At 41.5% G+C, this 12,245-nt stretch overlaps 1 protein-coding gene across 2 annotated transcripts in view; it reads left to right on the forward strand.

The window, feature by feature from the left end:
* LOC149180310 (NAD-dependent protein deacylase SRT2-like) overlaps nt 1-11,670 on the forward strand; it is a 278,802-nt gene extending 267,132 nt beyond the window's left edge. For both annotated transcript variants that reach the window (XM_089416014.1, XM_089416015.1), the window contains 2 exons: nt 11,068-11,170; nt 11,346-11,670. In XM_089416014.1, coding sequence (XP_089272140.1) covers nt 11,068-11,170; nt 11,346-11,402 — 160 coding nt within the window. In that variant the 3' untranslated portion in view covers nt 11,403-11,670. The remainder of the gene's footprint in view (nt 1-11,067; nt 11,171-11,345) is intronic.
* The last annotated feature ends 575 nt before the right edge of the window (nt 11,671-12,245 follow it).

Raw genomic sequence — 12,245 nt, forward strand, 5'->3', positions numbered from 1 at the left:
AGGCATACAAAAGATAAATGCAGGAGAGAGCTCTCATTTGGATTCATTTCTTACACCTTGCAATCAAAATTACTTCACTGTTCGCTCTGTTGTTTAGCTGAGCCAACCAGCTATTTAGCCACGAATATCTCAAGCGAGAGATTCAACCTCTACTTTGGGGAACCATCCGTGCCTGCCCTAGAGAGGCAGTTCCATAAGTATTTCAAGAGTTCCGAGAATGTGTTACAACACTACCATTCAACCACAACAGGGAGTGAGTATTTCCAGCTAGCTGGAGAATATGCAGGGGGAGTTTGGAGCTATCAGTGACCAAACATTTGCCAGGAGAGTTAGAGGATTGGGAGAGCAACAAAGGGCCAGTCTTTCTTGTGATTTTTGGAGCCAACAGAGCCAGCATCCCAACAGTTCGATTTATAGTTACTGGGGGCCTGCGCAGAGAGCCATCACTAGGCTTACGTGGGAGTTGGAGGGAGGAATTGTAGCGCTGGAGCTGGCCGGGAGAAGTAGGAGATCACTTAGAGGGCCATTTGAGGAGGATTGCTAGAGTTGGGAGAGCAAAGATTGACAGGATTAGTCACAGCAACAAAATTCGAAATTGGAGGAGGGCCACGCTATGAAAGGTCAATTTTTGAAGGTTGGGACCAAGGGAAACCCTTTCTGGGTTTTTCTGGGTTTTGGTCAAGGATCAAACTCCTAATTTTATAGAATTTTCTGGGCAGATCTAAGGGGTCAAACAGTAGTCCCAACTCAGCCAGCAACTAGAGGAGTTAAGGGGAATTTGGGCCAAAATTTTGAGGTCAACATTTGGCCAATTCCTTCGTGGGTTTTTTTGGGTTTAAGCCAACAAGCAAGGAGCTGAAATTTCATAGTTTTCTAAGCACGGGAAATAGTGATTCCAGCCCTTCAAAGTCAGCAGACAAAGTAGTTTTCTGGGGGCAGCGTAGTTCAGTTTGGTGCAGCAGTTGTAGTAGCCTTCAATTCAGCATTTCCTCACCTAGTTTTGTCATGCTTGTCCATTGAGACAAGCCCAGGTGCACCATTTTATTTTACTATTGTATTTGTTCTTGAAGAAGTAATAAAATTGCTCAGCAGTTCTCTATTTCCAATGTTTCCATGGGTGCTTAATGTATATTTCGTTTTTCTTATTGTTGGTTTGTTTGCATGCTTTGTATATCACCTACATTCTTGTTTAGGAACATTACAGTGATAGGATTGTGTCATTATTGTAATTGTTACATTTGTAAATAATATGTCAAAATGAGAAGTTGTCTCCAAGATCAAGGGCAATACCCATGTAAAATTCCTCCTCCAAAAGCAAGGCAAAAGAGCCATTAATTTGGCACAAAGAAGGATTACACATGCATTGATAGAAGACAGCTTCAAGGCAGATTTCAAGTCGGCTTAGGGACAGACATCAAGTCGGCCTAATGAGGCATCACAAGAAGACTATAAAAGGACCCCTCTCACCTCATTCAAGGATATCAATTTGGTCACTCTCTCATACTCAAGAACTCGGTCAAAATTAGAGATAAAGGTGCGAGGAAAAGGTCAAGACAAGGAGCCGCAGGTCAGCGAGAAAAAGGAGTCTGTTCTGCAAGAACTCTGTCCACACGTGCGGCAACAGATTGAGACTAGGGCATCATCTTGTGTGCTCGTTTTGGCAAGGAAAGGGTTCGTTTTTGGGACAGTTTGAAGGGCAGAAATAAGTGGAAGTATCCTACTAGAAGAGCGAAGGTTTAAGAGGGCTAGAAGAGCCCTAAACCTTTCCCACGTGTGAACTGCAGACCTGTTCTTCTCTGATTGAGGGCTGCTAGGATAGTCATCCATGCGGTCTCCTAAAGATTCATTCTAAGGTCAAGGGTAAGGATCTTGATACACCCAACTAATCCTTAAGGCAAGCGAAGATATAGGAGTGCTAGGAGAGCCACTCCTTGACATCTAGTGAAGTCATTCACAGTGAAATTGCAGACTTACAGGGCTGACTGAAATTGCAAGAGGAAGATCAAGTTGTTGGGTAAAAACTTGATTTGTAATCACCCTTGAAACAAGTACAATTTGAGGAAAGGTACAAGGAAGGTAGAAGCTGCTCCTAGCTCATCTAGAAGCTGATCCAGTTCACTGTACAGCAGTTAGAGGACAGTAGCAGTAAGAGGACAGCAGCAGTCAAAGGTACTTGCCTTGATCTTGGAGACACATCAGTCAAAGGGTCTTTGTCTAGGTCTTGGAAATTTTGTCAAGTGAAGATTCTATAAGAAGATTTTCCATGGGTTTTCCTCTCAAGGTCTTGGAGAGGTTTTGCCCTGGCTGCTGCCTATATCTTGTGTTATTGTTCTTTTGTTTATTGTTCATGGTAGCTGGTTGATGAAGTTAATGAACACACACATAAGGAAGAAATTGTTTGTATAAATAAAAAGTTAAAAAGGACTTCACAAGTAGTTACCTAGATCGAGAAATCATTAACATATCAAAGCCCTAGATTTCTCAACATGGTATCAGAGCGTATGGTAGCACATCAAGGAAGGGCTGACAAAGAACATTAAAGAAGAGGCAAGGCAGTTGAAGTTGAAGGCAAAACAAGATCTAGATCTACATTCCAAAACCCTAGATCTATCAAAGGGAAGGCAAGATCTACTATTCTAAAGGGCAGATCTATAAGAGGAAGGCAACAAGCATCCTCACACTCCAGTTGAAGAGCAGATCCTCAAGGATAAGATATCAAGTTCCCTCACATTCAAGTTGAAGGACAGACATACAAGCTTCCTCAAGGCAGCCATCCAAAGACAAACTTCAAGTATCTTATTTTATGAGCAAAACTAATCTTGAAAAGATGTCCTCTTGCAAGGAAAGCAATAAGTTAGTTGGGGTTTCCAACTTCCTTGCTTGGAAGAAGAGAACTGACATCAACTTAAAAGAACAAGAAGTTATGGAACATGTGCAAAAGAAAATTTATGTTCCTACTGATATTCAAGAATTGAAACTTGAAACAGCCAAGGAAATCTATGACAAATTGATAGAACAATTCTCTGTCTGCACTGCAAGAGAAGGGATCTCTTTAAGAAATGAGTTGTATAAGATGAAAATCAATAAAGAAGAAGGTATAGCTTCATACTTAATGAGGGTTTCTGAAATAAGAGATCAGTCACAAGATCGTGGAGAAATCATGTCTGATCAAGAAATGACTACTATAGTGCTGAATGCACTGCCTGAGGATTGGGGAAACTTTACAGCCAGCATATGGGCTAGAAAGGAGTCATCCTCACTCAATAATCTGTGGTCGAAATGCAAAGTGTAAAAAGCTAGATTGAAGGCCAAGGAAGACATTGCAGTTGGAGTCTTGGACCCAAGGGGCAAGCATTTGCTGCCAAGTTCAAGAGAAAAGGGAAGTTTGGAAAATTTGAAAGGTCTGGTCACCAGCAACATCCCAAGAAAGACATGTCAAAGATTCAATGCTTTGAATGTCACGAATATGGACACTACCGGAGAGATTGTCCCAAGCGAAAGAAGAATGGCAAGAGGAAACATGAAGCAGCACATGTCACCCAGGAAATACAAGACAATGAAAAGAAGCCGAAAAAGGAGGACCCACAAGATCTTTACTATGATTGAAAGATCACCTCCTGCTTTCTTACATATATCTTAGTTGCATGATAGATTGCATAAGCATTTTGTGACATGTTGAAATTCATGAACATTCTTATGTAGTAATGGTTAGTAGTTCCTTGAAGGATGTTTTGTCTGACTATGTACATTGTATTTTGTACCATTCATAGAGAAACACTTGATGTATAAGGATATGTTGAATCCTCTGAAAGAACTGTTAAAGTCATGATACAAGTGTGTTGTATAGGAATTTCTTTATGAAAGGATTCTAGGAAAGAATGAATTACAATTTGTAGGAAACCCTAAGATGAGAACACTTTGGTTCTCCGAATCTCTAAAGGGTTTTACAGGCAAATATTCTCTGTAAAGAATCCAGGTTCATGAAATTCAGAATGATGGTACTAAGAGAAGCTGCAAGAGTCAAGTCAACTCCGTTGCAGGTCAAAGATCCTTCAAGAAGTCCGCTGCAAGAATCATGGTATGATTCAAGACTGATGAGGTATGTATGTTATTGTATTTTAAGATATCATGTCATTTGTTTTTGGTATAGAAGATCTCTTTCTCTAGTTTGTGCAGGTGAACATATGACCTCATTTGAGACATGAGGTGGAGCTCTGCAGTAAAGAGGAAGAAAGAGATCCAAGAAGATACCATGATCTTAAGAATTCAATATCCAAGAAATATGACATCTCCTGATAGAAGGCATGAAGCACTGTAAAAGAAGAAGACCCTTTGACACTTGAACAACCTTGGAGATAGGAGCATGCAAGATATTGGTACAAGATGTCTCTAGAAAAGGCCATCACCAAAAGGTAATATGTGATTTGTTTTGGTTTCTAACTTCTTGGAGAAGGTCTAGACATGTGTGCAGGGCCATGGCAAGAAGAGTTGTGAAGGATGTCACAACCATGTTCCTTGTGATCTAAAGCAATCACCGTTGAAGGAAAAGTGAAGATAGTTGGCCCTATGAAGAAAGCTCTAGATATAAAGCCAAGAAGGATACTTTCCGGGAAAGAAGGAATGACATGATGAAGGAAATTGATGGATGGCTAGACCCTACATATGAAGATTGTGATGACATCAAGGTTATGGATCATCAAACAACTAGAAGACCCTATAAAGTGTTGATGAAAGAGTCCTTGTTTGAGAGGGAGCTCTGGAAAGTTTCTATGAGGAAAGGAACTTGAACAAGTTTCTAAGTAAGATGAAACTTGGAACTCATCCCTGGTTAAGAGGGAGAGTTAGACATGACATTCTTGTCTTCAATTTGGAAGAAAAAATGGAGGATTGGGTAGTCATCTGGCATTTGACACCCTTTGAGGATGTGGTAGGGCATCCAAGACAAGAGTGGGAAAGAGGATCGATATTCTCGAGGGCTGGGAACCCAAGATGAGAATAGTCCAAGTAGGGCATACTCAGAGAACACCCGAGTAGGTATGACTCTAAGAGAGACAATGATGATGCGTGTCTATCAATCATTGGTCTCGCTAACATTGTGTGCTCTGATCTAAGTGAGAGATAGAGTTGTTAGTCAAGGCCTTGCTAAATGAAAACAATGTTGGTTGAAATGATGCTATAACAGATGGATTGTAAATCCGATCTTCTTATGAGAATTCTTCTGAGAACTTGAAAAATTGTCCAAGTACCATGTATGTATAAATACCTCCCTAGTTAAGAGGGAGTGTTGAAGAAAGTGTAACTAGGTTCGGTATTTATAATGACACATGATGTAAATTTGTATCTAGCAAATTATTTTGTAAAATTTGAGTCATGGGTTTCATGCTCAAAATTGTTTTAGTAGCTCCCATTGTGAGCTCTAGGCTAGGTGATAGGATTGTGTCATTATTGTAATTGTTACACTTGTAAATAATATGTCAAAATGAGAAGTTGTGTCTCCAAGATCAAGGGCAATAACCATGTAAAATTCCTCCTCCAAAAGCAAGGCAAAAGAGCCATTAATTTGGCACAAAGAAGGCTTACACATGCATTGATAGAAGACGGCTTCAAGGCAGATTTCAAGTCAGCTTAGGGACAGTGATCAAGTCGTCCTAATGAGGCATCACAAGAAGTCTATAAAAGGACCCCTCTCACCTCATTCAGGGATATCAATTCGGTCACTCTCTTATACTCAAGAACCCGGTCAAAATCAGAGATAAAGGTGCGAGGAAAAGGTCAAGACAAGGAGCCGCAGGTCAGCAAGAAAAAGGAGTCTGTTCTGCCATCCAAAATAGCAAGAAGTTTGTCCACATGGTGACAACAGATTGAGACTAGGGCATCATCTTGTGTGCTCGTTTTGGCAAGAAAAGGGTTCGTTTTTGGGATAGTTATCAGGGCGGAAATAAGTGGAAGTATCCTACTAGAAGAGCAAAGGTTTAGGAGGGCTAGAAGAGCCCTAAACCTCTCCCACGTGTGAACTTGAATTGCAAACTTGTTCTTCTCTGATTTAGGGTTGCTAGGACAGTCATCCACAAGGTCTCCAAAAGGTTCATTCTAAGGTCAAGGGTAAGGATCTTGATACACAAGACTAATCCTTAAGGCAAGCAAAGATATAGGAGGGCTAGGAGAGCCACTCCTTGACATCTAGTGGAGTCATTCACAATGAAATTGCAGACTTACAGGGCTGACTGAAATTGCAAGAGGAAGATCAAGTTGTTGGGTAAAAACTTGATTTGTAATCACGCTTGAAACAAGTACAATTCGACGAAAGGTACAAGGAAGGTAGAAGCTGCTCCTAGCTCATCTAGAAGTTGATCCAGTTCACTGTACAACAGTTAGAGGACAGAAGTAATCAAAGGTACTTGCCTTGATCTTGGAGACACATCAGTCAAAGGGTATTTGTCTAGGTCTTGGAAATTTTGTCAAGTGAAGATTCTATAAGAAGATTTTCCATGGGTTTTCCTCTCAAGGTCTTGGAGAGGTTTTGCCTTGGTTGTTGCCTATATCTTGTGTTATTGTTCTTTTGTTTATTGTTCATGGTAGCCAGTTGAAGAAATTGTTTGCATAAATAAAAAGTTAAAAAGGACTTCACAAGTAGTTACCTAGATCGAGAAATCATTAACATATCAAAGCCCCTATATTTCTCAACACAACACTCCCCCACATGTCAAACCAAGGGTGAGCTGGGTCATCCGCCGTTCTAATCCCACTCACCACGAAGTAGAGTGTCCAATCGACCAACTAAACCGTTGTATCCCATAACCAAAACGACTATGGCATAGTCATAACAGCTGATGGAACCAACCTATATCATGTCTCAGGTCCCTACGTGCAATCAATATATGAACTCCATACATCATGAACCAATCTGGTGCATGCAACACAGCCCTGCGTCGGCCATACCACACAATGGGATCTGTCGTCCTGCCTCCTAAAAGTGCTCCCCAATGTTGCCCAGAGTCTAAACATCTGCCTGTAAGCAAGGTCCACCTGTTGTCCTGCCTCCTAAAAGTGCTCCCCAATGTTGCTCAAAGTATGAACATCCGCCTGTAAGCAAGGTCCACCAATCGTTGTAGATGCTCCAGAGACACCTCAAATGTCTCACCAAAAGGGGATCATGTATCACCTTGAGTGTGGGCTCAAGGGTAGTGCAAGTGCTATCTCTGCATGAGATCGAACTACCCCCAAGCCTGCATCCACCAACTCGTGTCTTGACCATATGCCACAACTGGAAAACCTCTCTCCCAATGTAATGTGTCCCATCCAACTGTCTTAGATGAACTTCATGGATCCTGTTGCTCGTGATGAGAGCATCAAGAGATGATATCCAAGTCCCCTGTGTCAGTGTGCAATGCTGGAGAGTGATAAATGGAAGCTCAAGGTCGGCCTTGTGATCTTCTCTCTCTCCAAATCTAAATGTGCCAAGCCCAATGGTGTGCCTGATGCCCTCATCAGGATATCTCTTTGGAAGGCAATACTCTAACAACTTGTTGTGCATCATCTTGCTCGACTACACACAAGTACATACCCCTACACTCCTCTGCATAACACTGAACTCCGTGGCACATCTCCATGCATCTCTGGATACCAACGCTTAATGCCATGCCCCCATGTACCATAGGGAATCCCATATGTGCCCATGCAACCACCACGTTGTTAGTACACCTACCATGAAGTGATCTAGACCTCCTCATCTGCCCTGGTAGACCTGAGCAGCCTAACTCCACACCTGCTAGAGGGGATGTCTCTATTATGCCGATCTTTGGTGACCCCTGTTCCCAATACCCCAATGGGAGAACATCGTCTCCATATAATGTCTAGTCCAGTGGCCTACCCATGCCACCTCCTCCCACCAGCTCCTTTTAGAGAGTGTTAATCATCTTGCGACCCCATGCGCAACCAACATGCCAATACAATCCATGGAGCTTGCTCACAAACTGCATGTCCGCTAATGCTGATTGGAATTCCCCTAGGGAATGTATGTGCTTGGTCACTGGATTGACTACCACATCAATGCCATAGTCATCCTGCATGTCTGATATCGGATAGGGAGATCCACTTGGATCCCAATGCCAACCTGGGCCTCTAGTGCCCTCGATGTCTAAGAGTTCCCACTAAGCTTTACTCCAAACTATGACCATCTCCATGAGTCCACTCCACTCCACCAGGTACCAACTCAGAATCTCTTGCCATCCAACCCCAAGAGAGGGATCAAATGCACGAACTCCCGCACATAGAACAACGTTGACATGCGGATGTTGCACCTTGTGCAACTTCGATCGTCTCATCCTGCTATCTAGGTCAACACATGAGATCTAACTAGGTAGCTCTGTCTCCCTCTCTCCAATGGCAAAGGTGATCCAATAGTGCTGCTAACCTGGTCATTCCCTCTGGTATGTCTAGGAAACTCCGCCTCTCTCAATCCAATGCATAGGGGTGGGTTGATAACGTTGTAGATCCTATCAGTGTGCCTTTGAAGCGAACTATTCTAAAATCCCAACGTGTGGTCTCTAAGCTACCCCTCATCAATGGCTAGCCCAAGGGATGGCTGCACATCCCCCTCCATCATGGGCTTGACATGAGCCTCCAACTGCTCCTCCATAGACAACCCGATATGCGAGACATGCTCATTAGTTAGTTGTAGGTGGCTGCCATTTTGAAGCTCTGTCATAGATCGGGATGCCTCATCAATGGATGTGCGCACAACTACCTTCTCCAATCTGTCTACTAGGGCTACCAAAGGAAAATCCAACAAGGGTGACTACTATATCACATTAGGTGTATCCTCGTGCTCCTCTTGCGTGCCTTTAGCCTCATGCTCAACCGGCTGGAACGTATCTAGATGAACTCCCTCTTCCATGGACATGTTCTCTCTCATCTTCATCTTTGCAGTATTACTACTAGTGTTTTGTTCAACAATCATGCTCTTATTTTCTTCGTTTGTGGGTCGGCAACTACTGTTTCTTCTTGTTGCCCTTGTTGAAAACCACTCTTCGAGATGCCCCACTAGTGTCTCAATGCTCCTAGTAACATTTTCAAATTTCCCCTACTGAGACATTATTGGGCATAAGTTCAATCTGGAAAATAATGTGGGACTAGTGTTTTAGCCTTCGGAATTCTAGTCCACAATAGCACTTGAGCATTTGTGTAACTTAGACCCACAACTGGCTAAAATCATGCTCTACCACTGTAATATTCCTAATGGAAATATACAATGTTAAACAAAGCAAACATAGCAGAAACACGTACAAAATTTACAACATATTTAACAACCAGAAATCTCCATGAACTGTGTTGATCTGAGCCATTTTATTCATAAATAAGAGGGTACAATGTGGTGTTGGAAAGAGTGCACATGGGCTTGCTCAAGGCGAGCTAGCTAAGCCCAAATGAACAATAAGAAATCCCTCTCAAATTTGTTGTTGCTCTCTCCTGGCTCTGTGCTAAGACTACCTAGAAAATATGTTGTTGGCTGCAAAGAACTGCTGCTAGGGCCTCCATGGATGCTCAGAAAATTCCAAGAAATTAATCCCGAGCTCTCCACCAATAACCCGCAAAGGAATCAGTCAAATGTTTACCTTGGAATTTCGGCCCAATTTTACCCTAACTCCTCTAGCTGTTGGCTAAGTTGGGCCCCAGCTTGACCCCTCAAATCTGCCCAGAAACTTCTGCCAAATTAATTTTGGCCTCTCAATAAACCCAAAAAAACCCAGAAAGGGTTTATCCTAGTTTTGACACTCCAAAATTGAACCCCAAATGCTTGGTCCTCCTCCACAAGCAAAAGATGTAACCTGTAGCAAATGTTGCATTTGCTAGTTTGCCAAAATGCTGGAAAAGCCCCCACAACACTTCCCTGGACGCTACCTCAAGTTTTAGTTCCTAACTCCCTTCACTCCTCAGCCTCCAAGCATCCCTCCTCCAAGAACTGCGCAATCCCTGTGTTGTTGCTGCCAATTCTCTTCACAAACTTGCACTCCCTACTGTTGGTACGCATTAGTCTAGGGAGGACTCCCTCCTTGGGCTAGCACTCGGAGTCCACCGAAGCAAGGGTTGAGATTTCCACTCGGAAACACTTGTGTGCTAAACAACACTTGCAGACTTGGCTTCCACTCAAGCGTGCTATGTCAAAGACAATTTTCTCAAAGATGACTGATTAACCAAAATGAGTGCCTCTTGCTCTATTTATCAAAGAGCCTCCACAATGCCCATGTGGGCCCAGCTCGACTTCCCCACCAACTTTGCTCCAATGAGAGAGTCTTCCACATGTGGGCTGTAATTCTCCATGGGGTGGCCCCCATGCTCCACTAGAGCCACAATATTTCCCTTCATTCCTAATGTTTGGCCCCCCACTTAATCCCAAAATTCATGTGGGACCTTTGAACCCACATTTCCTAAGTGCAAACATGAAATAAGGCCAAATTGGGCAAGATTGATATTTCCCTTAGCAATATTGCTAAGTGGGAATATCACAAAAGTACCTTTTGATCATAAAATCACCTTCCAACTCGTGCTCTTGCCAAATGTGCAAAGAAACATATGAATGATACAGGTGGATATGAATGGCACATCATCATCAACTACTAGTGGTTGTCAGGTGTTGTTGGTTCGCTGGTTGGTTCACTGGCTGGAAGAGATGATGGGAGAAATTTTTTTCTTATGGAGTCACCCACTTTTGGTGGGTAACATGTCCCAAAGTGAATAGAGTTAATAAATCAAAATAGAAACAAATTCACAAATATCAATTGAAAAACGAGTGTAGATTATCTTTATCTTTAACTTGGTGAGTGATAAATCCATGGGCATGAATGATAATAATTTTGATTTTGCAAAAAGCATGGTACTCCCTGACCCATTTCGAATGATTTGATTTGAGTTGTAATTCACTTGGTACTTGATAAAATCATGGATATGAATTTGTGCTATTAAAGTAGATGAATGATAAGAATTTTATATGTCTAAATGCATATTACTCCCTCTCCCATTTCAAGTGATTTAATTTGAGTTGTTGTTGTTCCCTCTATTCGCATGCAGGGCTGCCAAAGAGAAGGTAAATTCACCTATAGCAATTGTGAACATTGGCCCAACACGAGCTGATGACTTGGTATCTATAAAGATTGAGGCCCGTTGTGGTGAGGTACGTAACACACAAATTTGGATCAGAGTAAACTGTTCTTGTTGTTTTGCTTTCCTCTGTGGCTGAACATCTACATTTCCAGTTTCAAACACGATGTATGCTTTTCAGACTAGCATTTCTGTATCATCGTATTCATGATTTTTAACATACGTCTTTGGATACAATTCTTTTGCAGATACTACCAAGGTTGTTGGCGATAGGTTCACTGGATGTACCTCGAGCTTCCTCATGAAGACATTCTGATTGTTATCAATCGTTGTACTTACTGAAAGCTCCTATTTGATTATTATTTATTATTTATTACAATTTATATGTAGAAATCGAAGACACCAATAGTTACACTGTGGCCTCTCCATAATAAATTTTAAAATTAACTATTCCATACATGATTAAGTTGATTTTAGTATTTACTCAGCTTTCCATATATGTACTTCACTCTAAATGAATCGGATAATTTAATTGTATAAGATGGATCTTAATAGAAAAGCTTTAATCTCTCAGGAAGGAAAGAAAGTGTGTTATTGGTTACATTACACTTTCGCATTGTGGTTTGGATAGTAATTTCCCTTATTGCTTTCTGAGTTATTTTCTTGTGATAATTGATATATGTGTTTGCTAAGTTTTATGTGAAGTTATTTGTGTTGACATGAGAAAATACAATGCAAAAGTGTAATGTAGACACACAAGATGTGTAGAAAGACAAAAACAAAAAACAAAAAACAACTATTGTTAACTAAAAAAATGCAACATATATAGTACAGCTACATAAAATACGATGGTGTCTATGGGGCAAAAATCTCAACTCATCAATTTATAAAACTATGGCTCACATAGGAACTACCATGGTGTTGGGTGCGCTACAATGTTATATAGCCTACGGCTCACACCGAGTTACAACAGTAAGGCTCACAACTTGCTCGTGTATCTCACTGCTGCTCTTTATTATTCATCATATCATTATATATATAGAGGTTACACTGATCATGCTTCGTTGTATCAAACACTGATCGTGTCAACGTATTCCTTGTTTCATGTTTATGGGATTGAGAGCAATGGCACTTACTCTTAGGTCTTT

Source organism: Pinus tabuliformis, chromosome 3_2 (genome assembly GCF_031772625.1).
Source record: "Pinus tabuliformis cultivar Carrire ecotype Pingquan chromosome 3_2, CPIR1, whole genome shotgun sequence".
Lineage (NCBI taxonomy): Eukaryota > Viridiplantae > Streptophyta > Pinopsida > Pinales > Pinaceae > Pinus > Pinus tabuliformis.